The following is a 19505-nucleotide window of genomic DNA, read 5'->3' as shown; positions in this document are numbered from 1 at the left end:
GAAGGCAGTGAGGGATGGGGTTGGGGCACTGCTTGCTGGAGATGCTTTGGAGAGCGCTGAGAGGGGAGCAAGCCCTGCCTGTGCTGGCTGTCTCCTGAGCGTGCTGGCTCATGCAGGAATGACTGGGCTCAGCCAGACATGTGACCCCATGGGTGCAGAGGAGACGAGGATCAGGCATGCTCCTGGCCCCTGCTAGCTGGCTGACAAATGAGTCGTGATAAGCTCATTGCCCTTCAGCTTCCAGCAGTGCCCTGTCCGAGAGTTGTCTGCCAGACCTGGGACAGCAGCGTGTCCCTCGTGGCCAGGCTCCAAAATAGGGTGGGGTGGCCAGGCTGGGGCAGGAAAGAGCAGGGGGTTCCCAGCTGGATGGACAGTGTGGTCGTGGAGCCAGTGAGGATGAGGGAAACCGTAACCAGGTGGGGGAGCGTGGTTTGGGAAAGCTCCTGAGCCAAGAGGAGCAGCCATGTGTGGTCTGCCCGCACCTCCTGTGTCCCGGGGGAGCTCAGCTCTTCTGCTCTGGGCCAGTGTCCCGCGGGCAGGGCTCTGGCAGGACACACCGGCTGGCACTGGGCGTGCCAGCACAGGCAGCAGCATTCCTGGTGGGTGAAGCTGGCCTGGAGCCAGCCCAGTGCCTTGGAGAGGACTGGAAGCCAAGTAGGCACCAAGCCCAGGGCAGGACTGGAGCTGCTGGCTAAAAGCTGGGAGGCAGCAGTGCCTTCTGTCCTCTCCAGCCTGTCACACATTCTTGCCCTCCCTGTGCCTGGGCTGGACTCTGCTCCTTCTCTGGGAGCCTGGGGTGTCTCCCTGTGACTCATCTCCCTCCCTGCCTGGGGGCTTTCCCCACTGAGTCACTTCTCTGCTTTGCCATGCCATGTCTGAGCCATCAGCAAATGTCCTTAGGGAGCTCAGGGGAGAGGTGGGGAATGGTGTCTGCCAGGCTGCCTGAACCTGGTGGGAGGGCAGACCTTTGCTGTCCCTCCTTCCCAGCCAGGGAATGCTCTGCTGGCTCCCACCCCTCTCTAAGGTCATGGCCAGTGTGTAAAGCCATTACAGCAGTGTCCATCCTCTGTGTGTCCTTCTGCTTCCCCCTCTTCCTCCTGCTACCCACTCATTCTTCCCCAGAAACGGTCCTTCAAGCATCTTTGAAGGACTGCAGTGGTGGGTTGCACTAGCTGTGGGGCACAGCATGCTGGCCAGGTAACCCTGGCTTTCCTGCTCTTTCCTGTGTTGCACAGATGGTTCTGGCAAGGCAGCAGGCTCAGCCCAGTGCCAGGGCTCAGCTGCACGAGAAGCAGGGGAATGTGGAATTGCAAACCCTGCTCCTGGAGCCCGGGCACACGAGGAGTCTGTGGGGGCTGCAGATGCCACTGGGGCTCTCCTGCACTGGCTGTTCCTCTTGCCTAGAAGGAAAGGATTTGTTGCACACTCTGCCTCCCAGGCATGAGTGGATTCAGCCTGGCTGTCAAGGAGAGGAGGTCTGCAGCTTGTTCTGGGAGATTTGGGTCATGTTAGCACTGGTGATTGCTGTTTGTGAGGGTTGAAGAGTTCCTACAGAAGCCATCATCCTCTGATAGCCTTCTGCAAGGTGACAGAGCTGCCTTTGATGGCCTCAGCCTCAGGCTTGCAAAAACCTCTGCTGAAGGTGTTGTTTCTGTGGGAAGGGGCTGTGTTCAGTGTCACCAGCTGTCACACCCAACTCAGTGCACAGCAGCCCCACCACTGTCACCAAGAGGGGACAGGCTCTTCTGCTGCTGGAAGATTGCTGGTGAAGATAGCCATCTGCACTTCCTTTTGCATTTTGGAGTCAATTTCTAACTGAGTCTAGAGTAAGCTCCTGGCTACCTGAGAGGTTGTTGATAAGAAAATACAGGTTTCAGAGAGTTGTGCTGAGGTTTGGCTGACTTCAGGTTCTGTGACTCATTCTAGGCTCTCCCAGCAGTATCTGGGCAGTGCAGTGAAGAACTGGACCTTCTACCTGGGTTTGTGTCTCCTCTCACCCTTGGCATTGCTTTTATTTGGAGGGTTTTTTCCCTTCTTACTTACTACAACATGGAATTTTCATGTGTTTTTTAACAAATCGGTGCTTTTATCAATTTTCTGCCATCATGGCAACATTTTATTCTTGGGATGGAGTGGGACCAAATGCTCCATGGTGCTGAGTGCTGATGCTGCAGGGGCTGAGCAGGAGAGATGCAGGCAGCCTTATTTTGGGCAGCCACATCTTCCAGCCAGGCTTGAATGTGTCCAGAGACAATACATCACTCCTGCTCCATGGTTAAAGGGAGAAATAACCTCCAAAAAGGAGACCAAAGAGTTACTAAAGCTCACAAGCAGGGGTTGAGCAATATTTGGTATCCATTGTATGGGTGAGAACCTAAGGCACAGGGAGGCTGTGACTTGTCAGACTCCTGAGGGAGACATCCCTGTGCAGGGAACTGGGCTGAATTAAAGTCAAACCAAACTGAAGTCAGCTTTGAATGCTACTCTGGTGTATGATCCTTTCTGCTCTTGTGCTTCCCTGCTGCTCCTCAAAGGCCAAGGAGCCTTTAATTTAATCTGCTGTGGTATTGTCTGCTGCCTCACCTCAGAAGAGAGACAAAAGCCTGGGGCTACAGCCTTCCAAAAAAATGCCACGTGCCCCAGTTTCTTTCCTGCTAAAATTAATTCTTGGTGGTTTTGGCTCCGTGCAGCAGGAAGGTGTTCCAGGGGATGCAGTGCCCCAGGAGATGCAGAGTCAGAGCCTGCCCCACCTCCTGCAGCAAGGTGAGAGGGATTTGGGGTGTCACTGCAGCAAGGTGAGAGGGATTTGGGGTGTCACTGCAGCAAGGTGAGAGGGATTTGGGGTGTCACTGCAGCAAGGTGAGAGGGATTTGGGGTGTCACTGCAGCAAGGTGAGAGGGATTTGGGGTGTCACTGCAGCAAGGTGAGAGGGATTTGGGGTGTCACTGCAGCAAGGTGAGAGGGATTTGGGGTGTCACTGCAGCAAGGTGAGAGGGATTTGGGGTGTCACTGCAGCAAGGTGAGAGGGATTTGGGGTGTCACTGCAGCAAGGTGAGAGGGATTTGGGGTGTCACTGCAGCAAGGTGAGAGGGATTTGGGGTGTCACTGCAGCAAGGTGAGAGGGATTTGGGGTGTCACTGCAGCAAGGTGAGAGGGATTTGGGGTGTCACTGCAGCAAGGTGAGAGGGATTTGGGGTGTCACTGCAGCAAGGTGAGAGGGATTTGGGGTGTCACTGCAGCAAGGTGAGAGGGATTTGGGGTGTCACTGCAGCAAGGTGAGAGGGATTTGGGGTGTCACTGCAGCAAGGTGAGAGGGATTTGGGGTGTCACTGCAGCAAGGTGAGAGGGATTTGGGGTGTCACTGCAGCAAGGTGAGAGGGATTTGGGGTGTCACTGCAGCAAGGTGAGAGAGATTTGGGGTGTCACGGGTGTTCCTGCCCTGTGTGGGAGCAGAGGAAAGCAGCACAGCTGGTTAAAATAAGAGGTTGCAAAATCTATTGTGTGAACTGGTCTGTGGAATGGGAGTTTAATTAGGGAGTGGGAGGAAAGGATGTATCTATTGTAGGGCAGCAGAAGGAGCAAGCACTGCCCAGGACAAGGGAAAGGAGCCAAGCACTCTTCCCATCCCAGCAGAGCAGGCTGGAGCCTACAGAGCATGCTAAAATCCCTGGAGATTGCCTGCCTGCTCCTGCCTTGTCACCTCACAGGGAGGCTGCCAGGGCCACACAGGGCTGCTGCTCCTCCACGTGGCACTGTGGCCGTGGCTGCTCTGGTGTCTCTGCAGACAGCAGTTGGTAGGTGATCTGCTTCAACTGGGATTTTTGGAAGGCATGGACTTTCCCATCTGGAGTAAAGTCTACCCAGGGCAAAGACTCTAGACAAAGAATTTTCAGGGTAGAAAATTATTCCTTCTCAGGCCAGGCTTCCCTGACGGAGCACGAGGATCCCAGTGATTCTTAATCTGTCGCTTGGTTTTCAGCAGTAGGACTGTAACACGATAGGGAAAAATCCCCAGCCAAACCAGCTCCCCATGTCATGGGCTTGCATATGGAAACTGCTGATCTGTTCCAGCAGAAGCTGCAAAAGCCAGCCTGAGGTGTGTATTTGCCACAGGAAACTTCAGCAGAGATGGTTAAATTTCAGCTTAATTCTTTAAGAGGAAACAGCCAGACCTGTGATGTTTTGGTGTTGTTGTTGGATTGCAGTAGTGATATGTATCTGAGAGAGCCATCTCTTTCTTTTTCTCTCCAAGCCTCCAGTTTTGTTTTAGCATTTTGCTCCAATGACATTTTCTTATTGCCTCTTAACATGATGGATGGGACTGGTCTGTACTCCCTCAAACATTCCCTGATCCTTGGGAATGTGGGGGATGTGTGTGTGTTTCCAGCACAAAGAGCACATCTGTGCTGACCTCTACTTACATGCTAAGAAATCCACGTTATCTAAAAGGAGAAGAGAAATCCAGAATAATTGGCCAAAGCAGTTGGTGAGTGTGACTCGGGGTGCAGGTCCCTTTGAGCTTTCTGTGAAAAAGACCTGTCTTTCTGTGGTTTGAGTGGATTCAACTTAACTCCTAGCTAGCAGATTTTGTGCATTTGCCTAAACCCAGAGCCTTTGATGTGAAGAAACTCTTCCCAAGTCTGAAGTGTGAACAAGTGCCCACCAAGCCTGCTCTGTGGATAAGCCAAATACAGAGTTTGTTTTAACCTCTGGGATGTAGGAGTCTGGGGAAACTGCCTCATGTTCATGTTGATTTCTTCTGAACTGTTTTCTGTTTCTTCTTTGAAGTGTGTGATAAAGCAGAAGATGTTCTGTAGGAGTGGATTGTATTGGTAGTGATTTCAGTGGTGCCATGGTCTGAGATAATGTCACCTTTCTGTTTTGCTGCACGTTGTCTTCACAGTGCCCTTTGAACTGGGCTGACACCTTGCAATGCCTCCAGGGTCTTTTTAGGATACATTTCTGCATCTTGGCAGATGCAGCTTCTGTTCCTTTTTCCTGTGAGAGGCTGCTTGGCCAATACCATATAAAATCATCCTGAAATGAGTAGATGCCAGATTCCTGTGCACTTGGCCTGGATAGCAAATACTCTTTTTTTTTTTTTTTTTTTTTGTTTTTTCCCCCCAGCCTTGCACAGAAGTGAGCATTGCTGTGCTCTCCTCACTGGGGCTTCCTTGAAGCACAGTGGCATTCTGTCCTATGTCTCTTGTTGCCTCATCTTGGGCTCTGCTGCTGAGGTGGATTTCAACCCCTTTTTTCTAATTCCACCTAAAATCTTGATTTTTTTTATTACTTGGAAATTTTTTTTCTGTGATTCTGTCTAAATCACTCTAAAGGACATTATTCTTGTCGCCTTTAACATGTAGAATTTAGTGAATGGGTTTTAATACCTGCATTAGTTGTTGTTGAAATAGGAACTGTAAAGCAGGAGTGATATGAATAATTACCTTTCCTCCAGTTATAACCCAGAAACATTGTTGAGCACCGCCAGCATCTTAAGAGCCCCAGGGGGCTGCCTTGTTTCTGATGCACCAAGCGTTTAATGCTGCTGCTCATTCATTCTTTATTAATTGTCTGAATTTCATAATTGCTGATTTAGTTACAGTATTACCAGCCTGCCTTCCTTGGCGTGTCACTGCTTCTGTGCCTGGCTATTCTTATTTGCCTTCTCAACTGATCTTACTCAAGCTTTTTATGCAACAGTGGGAGAACAGCTCTGTGGTGAGCAGTAAAAAAAATACCAAAATAAATCCTGTATTTCACAACTTGGGGCGTAAATATCACCGTGCTGCAATTTGTCTCACTTTGCTGAGCTGACACCTTTCTGAAGTGCTGTGTGGGTATCTTCTTGGGCTGCCCCTTGCTTTGTCACCTGCCCTCAGGGTACATTTGGGATGACTTTGTGCTCCTCTACAGTATCAGCCCTGCCTTCGACCCATCCATGTGGGCACGGATTACCTCAGCTGCCTTGAGGCAGGGTCTGTCTTTGGAAGGATGCATTTGGGAGGGAAAGCTAATTTTGAAATAGGAATTTTGTTTTCCTTCTCAGATGGAGGGAGGTGCTGGGCTGGACATTGCCTGTACTGCTCAGTCCTGGGGTTCCTGAGGCATCAAGACTGGCTGGTGCTGGAGAGGGGCAGGGGTTTAGCAGGGGTTGCTGTAAAGGGCATGACTGAACTGCTGCAAATGGCAGTGCTGCTCCTTAAGCCAAGCTCGTTCCAGCACAGGGGCTCAAACCCACTCTGGGCTGGAAGAACAGAAGGCATTTCCAGGCTCTGGCAGTTCCTCACCTTCTTCAAAGCGTGGTTGCAACAAACAGTTTGTGTTGCCTCTGCCTGCACAGGTCAAACCAATGCATGTCTAATTAAAAATACCACAAATTCCAGTCAGATGTGGGCTTTCCAAGGAATGCACTTCTGCTTATTCTAGCAGCAGGTGGTAAATATTAAAACGTGTACAGTTCTCTTCTTGTGTTCTCCCTCCCGGGCTGTGAAAAGCAGTGCGAGAGCGGAGCCTGCAGATGCACACAGAGCCCATCCTTGTTTTCCTTGACTGCAGGAAGCAGCTCAAAGCCCGGCTGTTGTTTCTATAACCAGTTTGACCAGTGTCCCCCACGCACCCACACACCAGCTCATTCACACCCTGGCGGGGTCACCAGAGATGGCAGCGTGTGAAGGCAGGGGGGAGCTTGCCACCTCCCACACAGGTCCAGCCCAGCTGTTGTCACTTCCCTGGATTTCTGAAGGGAGTTTGGAGATGTTTCCAAGGCTGGGGGATGGCGTGTTGCAGGGTCTCCACTGACCTTCATGCCTGGCTGTGAGGTGCTGTTTTTCCCAGCCCATAAGCACTGCTCCCACTCGGAGCTGTTATTGAATGTGCCCAGGCTGGAGGAGAAATGATATGGCTAGGCTGGAGTCCCCAGCTTTCTTTCATCAGCTTGGTATTAGTCAAGCCCCCATGGGGTGAGCAGTAACACTTGCACAGGGGCCTTGGTGGCTTTGGTGAGCTGCTGGTGGGGCTGAGGGAGGAGGCTGGGAAGTGTGCTCCTGCTCCAGCACCTGCATCCCTCGTGACACAGTGCTGCTTCTGCATCCCCCGTGGGCTTCTGTGGCACACAGCAAGCTGCTGGTGCTTTGAACCTCTGATTTAAAGGTGTTAAAAAAAAAAACAAACAACAAACTAACAGAGAGGTATGGGATGCCTGAGGATTTCTTGTAGGGAGCAAAATCATCTTGCAAATGGAAGTCTTGAAAAGAAAGGGTTAGCATAAGTTGTTTGTTAACTTTCTCCATTTAACCCTGTGACTGATAGTGATTTAATTCTTACCAGTTCTGATTTCTTTGAGCTTCCTGTGAAGCTGCTTCTCCTGCAGATGGCTCATGAGTGTGTCCCAGTTTGCCACCTCAACTTGTGAAACTCGGAGGTAGTGAGGGGAGGCTGGAGGAAGCGGATGGAGGCAGCTCTGGGAGGAAATAGCAAACTGAGCAGAAGGCATTTATTGTGAAGCATTTGATGTTATTGGAAAACATATTTTGTGTGATAGATGGGTATGCTGCAATCCTGGGGTGGTTTTGAAGCAGCAACCTTAACTTTGCTCTACCGCTCTCACAGCACGGGTATTTTTAGGCTGATTCCCATTTATATCCATCGGTACGCACAACCATCACAGACGGTTACCAAAATTAAACCTGAAGTTGGGTGGGAAAATAGGCACTGACCTTGTCAGTGCTAACCAAAATCACATCTATTTCAGACAAACACATGTACCTCAGAGCTGCATTTCCCATATGTGCAAATGCAAATCCAAGGAACTGTGGAAGAGTTTTAAAAAGCATGAGTAAGCCCAAGAACAAGCATCCACTATTTCATTATTCTTCCTCTCTTCCAAATTACTGTGGCCTTAAATTTAAGTCCAGCTAATGCTAAAACCACCAGCAGTGAGGTGTAGGCAAGAGGACAGGGGAAATTTAATCCTGAGGAATAGTTTAAACCCCAACTATCAGGATAGCAGAGGTGTCCAGCATGTTTGGCCATGCCATGCTGGCAGTCTGCCAATGGAGTGGCCGAGAACCTTCATCCTGGCCTCAGATATCTGCATGTTTCTGTGCCCCACAATGGGACCCATCCCTGCTCCAAGTGTGAGTGCCACAGGCTGGTTTTGTCCTCAGATTTGGCGGCAGGAGCAGGGAGCCCAACTAAAATGACCACACTGGGGAGATCCCCAAATTTCCCTGCTTTTCTTGTCTTTTTGTATCCCAGCTCCTGGAGGGAGTAGGGAGGTGCTGCTGGCATCCCATGGCAAGTGCCCTGCTCCTGTGTGGAGCATGGGCATAGTCATGGCCAGATTTACAGATGCACAGAGGAAGTGGGGTGCAGTGAGATCCCACAGTGAAGGGCGTGGGAGTCCTCAGACACAGGCAGCAGCACAGCACTTTGGTAGGATGGCTCTTAGCAGTGTTTTAGAAATGGCTTCCAGTCCGTTTGTTGCTGATCACATTAGTAGGCTAAGCAGGTATTTCAGTGTGCTCCCCTTCAGGAAGCCTGAGTCCCCTGAGGGCCTAAAGTGCAGCCCAGAGCAGTGGGCTGTCGGATACTCTGAAGCCTTGGTCAGAAATGCCTTTTGGATGAAGCTGTCTGCCCTCCTGGGAGGTGCCCTGCTTTCAGCCATTTCATCCCCTCACACCTGTGCTGCTTCCCCAGCAGGGCCGAGGGGCCGTGGGCCAGGGCAGGCTGGCAGGCGCCTTTCTGTTTTGGGGGCAGCAGGCTGCAGCAGCAGGGGGTGATGGATGCTGCATGCTGGGGACCCCCTGGCAGGACTCCAGCTGTCTGCTGCCCTCCCCTTCTGACCCTGGGCTCTGGGGAGAGGCAGTGCTGCCTCAGCTTGCGTGGTTGCAACTCTTCTGACCTGCGAGGCTGCTTCTGGCCAGGTTATATCTGCCTGCTACTTTTCAAATCCAAAGCTGTATCTAAAATCATTCCCCTCTCTCCAATGCTCTTTTCTTTCAGTTAACTGAAAGGCACACTTCTCCTCCATTTAACCAGGAGGAAAAAGGAGGACAAGAGGTGTCCTGGCTGCAGTTTGCTCCTGGTGCTTTGGCAGGACCCCGGCGCCAAGCTCAGGGTATTGGTTACCCCACAAAGGGCTCAGGGGAAGCTGGTGCTGCCCTCCTGCTCCTCTTGCTTTCCCTGCACAACCCCAGGGTGGCTTGGCACCCCTGGTCAGGAAAAAATGGCCTTTTCCTCGCAGGTTCCCATTCCTGCACAACCCACAGGTGGCTTCTGAGTCATTCCAGGGCTCTGAGGCTGCTGCCATTTCTTTGTGTAGTTCAGTAAAGCAAAATCCTCCTACCCTGTACAGAGCTGTGCTTGCCATTCCTCCCAATTATGGCTATTAGGATCCCAGCAAGGTTTCTCAGGCTTCCCTCCTGGGAAGCTTGTGGAGGGTTCTGAGGTTTGCTGTCATTCCCGTGTTTTCAGCAGCAGGAATTGTGAGGTATGTGCTTCCCCCCGGCCGTTCGTTCCCGGCGCCGCGGAGCCTGTGCCCATTGAACTCGATCCCGGCTGTCATTTTGCAATAAGTTAATTCTTCACCAGAGCACAGCGCCGCTCCTCCCCCGAGTGCTGGGGCAGCGGCGGCTCTGCATCAGCCCGGGCTGACCCGCGGTTAAAATCTAACTCGGCAGGTATTTGATTCGGTATTTTATGAGCTGCTGTGCCAGCCAGCTGCAGGAGGAGCCGGGGAGCTCAGGGCTGAGGGTGCTCCCACAGCTCCTGCCCAGCCAGCCCTCTGCCTTCGGCACGGCTTTGCTCACAGTTCCACGTCCTTTCTGCATAAACACACAGAAACGCAGCTTTCTGGCAAAAATTACATCCTCTCCTGTGCTTTCTCTTATGGCAGATTTTTGTCTCCTGCCTCCCATGCTAGCAGAGCAGCATTGAGTTTTGTCGGAATTGCTTTTTCCCTGTTAATTGAATTCTCAAAACACTGCTCTTTCCCCAGTACAAGGTACAAGTTTGTAACGTTTTTCCTCTTTTTTCTCTTTATTTTGTTTTGAGGAGGGGGATAGAGGGTGGATGGGAACAGGGGCAGCTCCATGCACTTAGAGCAACTTAATTTAAAAAAATATTATGTTTTTTTGTATTCTGCTGCCACAAGGTGACCATAAAGCATTCCTGGTACCTTCCCTTACTTATAGACAGTGCTAGTGGGCACACTTAAATTTTACCTGAGGCAGTTTAGATGGGCTGGAATGAAATGAGGGCATTTTAATTCAGGTTAACATTTTTCAGATGCTTGCGAATGTGGGGGGATGATGGATCTAGAAAGACATCATCTCTCCTCCTCAGAGCCTGATCTGCCTGACCTTGCTGCAGTGTGTGGTTACAAGTTTTCTCACACTTCTGCTGAGTGGAAACATCCTGATAGGGATGGGTAGCATCTTTCTAGGGATGCTGAGTTTTCCCTGCTTTTCACACATACCCATCGCTCTCGGATTCATACATAATTTTACTCCAAGCTGACAAGGTTATATGCACTCTCTATTAAGCAACATATGTTAACTCAGTTCTCCAGAAGGGGCAATTTTAATACTCTGCCAGTAGGAGTGCGTTGTGCAATGATGCATACACCAGCTGGCTTCTTTTCCTTCCAAAGTTATTTAAATACTGAACTCTGCACAAAAGACAGATGTTGAAAATAGCCTCCCACTAACCCGAGGTTGATGGGAAGGCTCCTGTGCTCTGATGGAGTAGATGTTTCTCTTCCGTTTGAAAAAAAGAATGTGGTTTTTTGTGGCCAGGGTAAAATTAAGGGATAATCTTTGTTCACATAGTTGGTGGGATTTTATGAGTGATCTTGTACTTCTTTTGCATTACTGAGACCACCTTTGATCTTCTTCTCAAATAGTTGCAGGGCTTTTTAACTGATGTATCTCAGATGTCCATTTTCAGTCTTTTCTCAAAAATTTTAATGCAGCTCTTAGAGCTTCAGTGGGAGACCAACTGTGGAGCTGTGCAAGTCCGGGAACAGATGATTTTGTTGTTTCCTTTTCCATTTTTCTGTCTATTTCCCTGAAATGAATTCTTCTCTTTCTTCTGGCATTGTCACATTGCTATAAACAAGAATTAAGATAATTAACCCAAGCTTGTAGTATTATTACAGATATTTAGAGGTCCAGAAACACACCCAAGATGGGCAAAATGGCTGGGTTGAAAGCTAAGAAAGCTCTTTTGTTATGGCATTTAATTGGTTATAAGTAGTACAGTGAAATCCTGCATGGTGTGAAACCAGAGGAATCATGGGAATGCTGTGCAAATCCTCTTTCCTTTCTTGATTTCAAGCTGGATAATTATTTCTGTATCAGTTCTTTATTGAGCCCTAGGCTAGGATTCAGCTCTCCAAGAGGGATCCATGGGTGGCTGAGCTTATCACGTATGAGATGTGATTTTTCTCCTGAGGCAGTCACCAAATGCAAGTGCAGCGCCCAGCAAGTGTGGGGTGAATTGCTGCCACCCAGCTGCCTGCACCCAAATACATAAATGTTCCTGGTGCACATCTTTGGGAATGCAGGATGTACGCCCAGCAAGGATTGGGTAGCAGTGGAAACATGGGGGTTTCCTTTTCCTGTGGGTCAGCTGGTGCCTGCTTGTTTTGGGTGCAGCAGCAGTGGCTGTGGCTCTGCAGACCATCTCAGAGAGCCTTTGGTGGTATTTCCAACCCTGCCATCACCACCTCTGCTCTTCTCCCAGCAGCAAGAACAGCTAAATCCTAAGGCTTTGCAGCCCTCTCACGCTTTCTCTTTGTTTTGCAGCGGAAGGAGGAATGTTGACAAAGATGGGCAGGCACAGCAGATCTCTGTGCCTGGACACAGTAGTTGTCAAGAACAGGTTCAAGCCAGGGAGGTCGTGATCAGTAGTACAGATGTTCTTCCATGGCCCCGTTAGGTAAAGGGTTTTGGTTTCAACCCCTTGCAGTCTCTGTGGCTCAGATCTCACTCAGTGGAACCGCACAAAGCTGACAGTTCCTTAGACCAAATTAGGAAACCCCTCGAAATCCGCCACGGCATCTCCTGGCCGGTGGGACCCAGCACGCTTTCCGTGCACAGCCGCGGTGTGTGAGAAGCAGGCTGAGTTGCGGTCCTTTGAACGCTCCTCCTGGCTGATTTGTTACTAAATCACGGTCAGTGTTGCAGCAGAGCCCCGGGGGCCGGTTCATTAGTGTTCTGCTGGCTGGAGCTGCGGTCCCGGGGCTGGCGGGGCTGGCTGCTCTGAGGAGCCCGGGATGGGCTGGATGGGCAGCGGCGCTCTGAGCACACGGATCAGCCCTGCGAAGGAGCTTGGCTCTGCAGTGTGTCAGGATAAAGGCCTGGATTTGTGGAAGGGCTTAACGAATCTGTCTGCTTGGTCCTTCTGAGAATTTGACTTCTTTGCTTCCAACGGGTTTTGCTGGAGTTTTGCAGTGACCCAGGCACAAGGGGGCTTTGGCTTCAGCGTGGCACAGGCTCAGCAGCTCTTCCCACAGCACTCCCCAGTGCCAGGCTCAGGGCGAGCCTGGGCAGAATCCCTTGCCTGCAGCTAGGGATTGTGGAAGGCTCTCCAATGAGCTCTGCATGATTCTGTCCCTGAAATGTGCCAGAACTGGGTAGCATCTTTGCTGAAACCTCCTGGCCTGTCTGCATTGCTGTCCTCGGGCTGTTGCTCACTCAAAAAACATGCTAAAAATAGTCTGTCTTACCCTGAGATATTTTTCTGTCTTCCAAGCCCACATCAGTTGCACTTGGGGTAGCCCAGAGTAGAAACCCCACAGCACCAGGAGTTCCAAAATGCAACTGGATGTGTATAGTGAATGATTGTTAGAACCAATAAATCAGGCATCAGCAGCCAAGGTGCCATACAGTCACCCTGGATGCTGCAGAGAGCTTCCAGATCAGTCTGCACCTCCTGGAAAATCACATGCAGTGCTTCGAAAAGGACTGGGATAATTACTGCAAGGTAGTCAGGCCAAAGCTCACCTTTTCAGGGCTAAATCAAGACATTTCATTAGTGTTAGGTACCAGGCACTGGTCTAGTGTCTGACAAGACACAAAGAAGAGGGTCTTGAATGCAGTTTCATCTCTGCTGGTAATGGTGGGGATGGCACTTGGAAGCCTACACTGGGGGGTTCTTTGGTGAGACCCTTCTCCATGAGGAATAAGCCATGCAAGCAGCATATGGGGATGTGCTGGGGGCTTTGAGGCTGACCAAAGGCACGGTGGGAGCCTGACCTCTGCTTTCTCCAGCCCATCACCGTGGCTTCAGCCCCAGCATGGGTGGCCTTGCCTGGTCAGTGCTGCGTTTCCCACACTGTTTCCCAAGCCTTCTGAATCTCCCATCCCCTTCAGCCACTTTAAATGGTTTTGAGGAATTGCGCTTTCAGGTCTTTCATCGTTTGATCACAGGTCAGGGCCAGCAGCTTTTCCTGCCTGCTGGCTCTGGCTGCCAGAGCTGATGCATCACGCGGTGCTGGAAATGTCACAGCGAGGCTGGCGCGGGCTGCAGGCAGGGCACCGCTCCCTCTGCAGAGACACTGCCGAAATGGCGAGAGGATAAATCAAATCCTCTGCCTCGGGCAGGCAAGGAGCAGGATGCAGGGCTCTTTCTAGGCGCCGAGGGTCTGTCCCCATGGCTGTGCACAGCTCCCTGCAAGTGGGACCAGCATATCAGGTGCCTGATGTGGCTGCACCTGTGGCAAACCAGTCATGGGACTCCTCAAAAGTCCACAGCAGGATCAGCCCAAATGGCTTATTTAGCCTACTCCTCCGTCAGCTTTCTCCCCACTTGTAACACTCTAAATGCCAGAGTGGATGGGTTTGAGAGAATCTCATTCTCTCCCCAGGCCAGAGCAGAGCTCTGTGTTTAGTCACTGATCTTTGGAAGTTCCTTTGGGATTTTTTCCTGTCCAGTGACTTCTAATTGAGGTGGGTCATTGCATTATCCCATCTCCCCTGGAGGGGTTTAGAGAATCCTCAGCCATCATCTTCAGTCTTATACTGAGCCCAAAAATACCCAACTCAAAATGGCATTTCCCTTTCCAGAGCTCAGCAGTGGCCATAAGCCAGTGGGGCAAGTGCAGCCAGGCTGCGGATCCTTGGGGGCATGGTGGGCCCTCTCTGGGGAGGCACAGCCCTTCAGAGGGGCAGACCAAGTGCCTTTGAAATACAAGCTAACATTCTCAGCAGCATCCTGAACTGGGTAAAGCATTATCCACATCCAGGGACTGGATTGCTTTGGTGTGTGCTCCTCCAGATGCTGGGCACAGGGACACTGCAGGGTAAAAAGACCCCTTGTCCTGTCCTAGCATGGATGTACAGGTTGATGTGGCATCAGGAGAACCTGCCCCTTCCTACTGCAGCCTCTTCATCCCTTCCTGGGGCTGTCCTGGCACAGGAAAGCTAATTCAGGTGTTTTCTGCCATCTCCTGCAGTATGAGTTTAAAGCCAAGAATATCAAGAAGAAGAAAGTGAATCTCATTGTGTCGGTGGACGGCGTGAAGGTCATTCTGAAGAAGAAGAAGAAGGTAGGCAGCACTGGTCCCTGGGGCAGCAGTGCCTCAGCAGCAGGACCCCTCCCCTCATGATGCAGGGACCTTGCAGCATCCTTGAAGTTCTGGGAAACTCTGGTGGGCTGGAAGAGGGGGGCATGGGCTGGGGTCAGCCTTGTGTGAGTCATGTTCCTGCAGGGTGGCTGAGCCAGTCCTGGTGTGGTGCAGAAGGGGCTCAGGGGGCCCTGTGGGAGGTGATGTGGGATGTGGCTGGTCCCCAGCAGGACCTGACCCTTGGCAAAGGGTTGCAGGGGAGCAGCAGCAGAGCTGTGACAAGAGCTTCCCAAGTATGTCCCTGGACTATCTCTCTGCCCTGTCCTTGTTCTCAAGGACAGCATCTGACGTACTCATTTTCAGCTTCTTTCATTGCAGAAAAAAGAATGGGCCTGGGATGAGTCCAAAATGCTCGTCATGCATGATCCCATCTACAGGTAAGGCTGTTGGGTGAGGGGACAGAGGTTTGTGTGGCTCTTCTGTGCCCCTTACCCACACCACACCAGCACCGTGCTGGGAACTGGAGAGGGCAGCTCGTGGAGCTTCTCGAAGCCTCCAGCTCTCCTCCTCCATCTTCTTCCCAAAAGCCAAGAGCAGGGGTTGTCTCTCCCAGGGAGGCCAAGCTGTAGTGAGAGAGGCCCCCAGCCATGCTGGGGAGGGGGTGGCAGGCACCTGGGCAGGGCATCCAGCTCTGTGAATAGGCCAGGAGTGGGGTTTGCTCTTCTCCATCCCTGGAGGGCTCCTGGGCCGCTGATGCTGTCCCTCAGGGCTGACCAGAGGAGTCCTGTGCTGCCTTTGCAAAATGTTTGCTGCTGTTGAATCAGCAGGCAAATTTTCCCAGCTGAGGTAAAACCACTGCCAAAAAAATTTCTAATGGGCTTTAGCAGGGATATGCTGCAGAGGTTGGGCATCTGCAGCACCCTGTGTTATGGGAAGCATTGGTTGTGGCATTGGCAGTCTCCTGGGCATGTGGGTAATGTGTATGCTTATACCCTCCCTTCCATTCTGTCCTTGCAGGATATTCTATGTATCTCATGACTCCCAGGACCTAAAGATCTTCAGCTACATTGCCCGGGATGGGTCTAGCAATGTCTTCAGGTGCAATGTCTTCAAGTCCAAGAAGAAGGTAAAGATTCCAGGATGCACACCTCATCCTGGTGTACTCTGGGTGGAGCAGCTGGGGTAGGAGCCCATGGATCTGAGATCCTGTGGCAGCAGAGACACCCCTGAGAGCTGTGCAGCCTGGGGGGTCACTATGCAGAGGCAGCTCAGCTGCAGTTCCGTGTCCCCTCCCCGGCAGAGCCAAGCCATGCGCATCGTGCGGACGGTGGGGCAGGCATTCGAGGTGTGCCACAAGCTGAGCCTGCAGCACACCCAGCAAAACGCCGACGGCCAGGAGGACGCAGACAGTGAGAGGAATGGAGATGACCTGGACGTCCCAGGTATTCCACAGAGGCGGAGGTGTGGGGGTGGCGTGGGGCAGATGTGGTTCACAGAGGAACTGTCTTCCCATACTGCTCCTGGATGGCTGACACCTCTGGGCAATGGATTGCACAGCAATCTGGCCTGCTGTGCTCCGGGCTCAAGCTGGGATCTTGCCCAGCAAGGAACCTTCTCTAGGTGTTAGCCATGATCCTCTCAGACATCCCCCTTGCTGAGAGCCCATTAGCAGTGCTCGGGTCTCTGCTCTGTGCTTGGCTGCACATGCTGCAAACATTCCCTCGCTGCTTCCGCAAGGGAAGCAAGGGGCCCCAAGCACATACCTTCCTCCTGTCCTCTCTGCAATTCCCAGAATGGACATAGCCGTGTTTGTGCTTTCCTATCAAGCTGTCAGGACTGCAGGCAGGCTGCAGACCCGGCTCCTTCTCAGCCCTGTGGGTAGAGGGTGCAGGGATGCCTGGCTGGGGGGGGCTACTGGTCCAGCCCCATCAGTGTGAGCTGTGCAGGATCCCAGGGAGCAGCCTTGCTCCTTGGCACCGGTGCCTGTGCTGGAGGGGAGGCAGAAGTTCTATGAGAGGTTAGTCAAACCCTTCCAGTGCCAGGTGGGACACTGGCAGGTCCTGCTGCCTGTCTGTGGAGGTGATCCCTGCCCTGTCCTGCCCTGTCCTGCCCTGCCATGCTGTGGGCTGGATCCCCCACATCCCAACAGGGGCAGCCTGGGCTGGGCTGCGGTTTCCTGCTTGCCTCTGTAACCGGGGCTGTCCTGATGACCTAATCATTGGGCTGCCCTGGACCGGTCATTGTTTGGTTTTCCTCCACACAATGTCCCGGCCACAATATGCAGCTCCCTGGGGAATTCAGAGCATCTGTTTTTTGTTTTTCTTTCCCGTAATCTCTTGTTTACCTTTCTTCAGCTTTATCTGTGTTTTCTGTTCTTGGTGGCCCGTTTGTCCCACATCAGGGCTTTTGGCTGCCCTTCCCCAGGTTTGGTGTGCTGGGGCTGGGTGTGTTTTTAGCTGCAAGCCTCCTCCTGAGCAGCAGCGGGAAGAGCAGCCGTGTCTCTCTGTACCTGCTTCCCGCCAGGGCTGGAGGGTGGGCGGCGGGGGGGCGGTGGGGACCCAGGGTGGGCATCACCCAGGGTGAGCCGCGGTGAGCTGCAGGGGCAGGCAGGCCGTGCCCTGCCCTGCCCCTGCTCCCGCAGCCTGTCGCCTCTCCGGCGTGGAGAGAGCGGCCGCCTCCGCCGAGGAGACCGACATCGACGCCGTGGAGCTGCCGCTGCCCGGGGCCGACATCCTGGACTTCAGCCGTGGCGTCACCGACCTCGACGCTGTGGGCAAGGAGGTGGGTGCCACACCGAGCCCAGGGTCCTTGCCCTCCACTCTCAGGGGGTGGCACGGCCCCAGCCCCACGACTCTGACTGCATCAGAGGGCCCCGGGGTCAGGAGGGATTGTGCAGCATTCCTCAGCTCCTGGATCAAAGCCATCTGCCGCTGAAGGGCTGCCCTTTGGCTGGGGCCCAGGGGAGAGCGCTGTGCCGAGGCTCAGCTATGTGCAGCCACACGGAAAGGGTTTGGGGCACAGCTGATAGGGACTTTTTTCCACCAAAAACACAAAAATAAAAGACTTTTTTGATACAGTGGAAATTTCCATGGGAAGCGTCAGCCTTTTCGGGAATTTTCTACAAAAGTATGTGGGTTGTTGTTGAAACTGAAAAAGTATTGTTTTCAAAGGTTGTAAGCACCCTCAGCAAAGTGTGCATTAGCTGCGAATGCAGCTTCTTCTTTTCTGGGTATTTAGCGTGGCTGCTCTGTGCCAAAGCTCACGTGTGCCCAGTGGCTGAGGTGAGTGCCAGGGGATCACATCTTCAACACTGGTGTTTTGCAGAGCTGCCTCCACCCTGAAGACATCCTGACGGCGTCACCCAAGATGCTGCTGCCCTCATCTGCCCAGCTGCCTGACCTGGGAACACCCCTCTCTGCCCACCACCAGATGCAGCTTCTCCAGCAACTCCTGCAGCAGCAGCAGCAGCAGACACAAGTGGCAGTGGCACAGGTTGTCCCCTCCATTCTTTCCCAGGGCAGTGGCAGGGATGAGCACACTGCTGAGCCCCTTGGTGCTGCTGAAGTCTCCTGCCTGGAGGCAGCATTGAAGGCGGGCAGCTCCATGGGGAGGGAGCTCCCTGAGGTGCTTGCTGCCAGGTTCCTGGGGCCTTTGGCCCCTGTCTGCTCATCAGAGCCCTGCCCCAGTGACTGGTGTGCCTGGACTGTGCAGCTGGCAGCTCATTCTCCATGCAGTTATTTCTCATTGAAGCAGCTCTGGCTGCTTTATCCAACTCATTACCTGAGCTTTACTTGTTCTCTGACCCTGCACTGAGCTAGCTGCAATTCATCAACTTTTTTCATGGCCCCAGGCAATGGGCTCCAGCAGCCTTTCTGTGCTGCCCCATAGCTTTGCTCCTCTTGCATCAGTAAATCAGTATTTGTGGATCAGTTCTGGCTGATCTGCTGCCTCCAGAGTCCACATGCCTTTGGGGTCACAGACTGCCAAGTTGCTTTCCCCTCTGGAAGAGGGATCTGCATTATTGGGGAATCCTTTGTGTCTGTCCAAGAATAGTGTTGCTCACAATCCAGAAGGCTCCATGGTGCCTGCTTAAAGTGTAAAATATTGCACCCCGTGCTCGTGGTCTGGCTTCATGGAAAGTTGTAAATCCCAGTCCTTTGCCTGGTCTCCTGTCATTCCCAGGCTCACTGTGCTTTAGCTCATCTCTGCCAAAGACACTGCTGTGCCACCTTGCTGACCACATTTGGGCAGCAGCTGCCTGCTGGCACAGCTGGCACTGCCTCCTGGTACCCATCTGTGGGGACAGGTGGCCCACAGCTGGGCAGCTTCAGGGGCCCTGCAGCAGCAGCTCACAGCTTGGCAGGTACAGAGAGCTTCCTCTTCTTCCTCAAGGTCACTTTCTAGGCCACAGTAAAATAGCCTTTTGTGTTTGGTGGGGATATTTTTGTTTTCGGGTTATTTTTGGTTTGGAAATTTTTTTATTGATTTTTTGAGGGTTTTTTTTTTGTTTGTCTGTTGTGGTGGTTTTTTTTTGGTTTTTTTTTTTTTGTTTTTTTGGTTTTTTTTTTTTTTTTGTTTTTGTTTTGTTTTGTTTTTTTGGTTGGTTGGTTGGTTGGTTGGTTGGTTTTTTTGTTTAGTTGTAAACCTGTGCTTTCCTGGTTCCAGTCCTTGCTGGAGCAGTTGTAGGAGCTGTGTGGGTGTGTGCCAGGAAGAGGTGCTGAGCCAAAGTGGCCCCCAGGTCACTGCTGTTCCTTTGTGCAGTGTACGTTTCTGGGGTTCTTCCTGCTCAAACGCAGATCAGAAAGCTGCACTGGGCAGGAGCTCCTGGCTGTCTGCCCTCGGAGGCATGGTTCTGGGGACACAGATGTTTGCAAGAGGTAGTTCTGCTGAAATCAGTGGTGGTCTTGCCTGTGGGCTCCCCACAGGCATTGCT

The 19505-nt window shown here is 52.2% G+C and overlaps 1 protein-coding gene across 5 annotated transcripts in view; it reads left to right on the top strand.

The window, feature by feature from the left end:
* LOC120497562 (nitric oxide synthase 1 adaptor protein) overlaps positions 1-19505 on the top strand; it is a 44437-nt gene that overhangs the window by 16165 nt on the left and 8767 nt on the right. For 3 of the 5 annotated variants that reach the window (XM_039699221.1, XM_039699220.1, XM_039699223.1), the window contains exons 3-8: positions 14462-14554; positions 14936-15009; positions 15590-15698; positions 15873-16014; positions 17214-17353; positions 17897-18064. In XM_039699221.1, the coding sequence (XP_039555155.1) occupies positions 14462-14554; positions 14936-15009; positions 15590-15698; positions 15873-16014; positions 17214-17353; positions 17897-18064 (726 nt within the window). The remainder of the gene's footprint in view (positions 1-14461; positions 14555-14935; positions 15010-15589; positions 15699-15872; positions 16015-17213; positions 17354-17896; positions 18065-19505) is intronic. The other 2 variants (XM_039699222.1, XM_039699224.1) reach the window with 1 other exon arrangement.

Source organism: Passer montanus, unplaced genomic scaffold (assembly GCF_014805655.1).
Source record: "Passer montanus isolate IOZ18808 unplaced genomic scaffold, ASM1480565v1 scaffold131, whole genome shotgun sequence".
NCBI lineage: Eukaryota > Metazoa > Chordata > Aves > Passeriformes > Passeridae > Passer > Passer montanus.
This window is presented reverse-complemented; position numbering and strand designations above follow the sequence as displayed.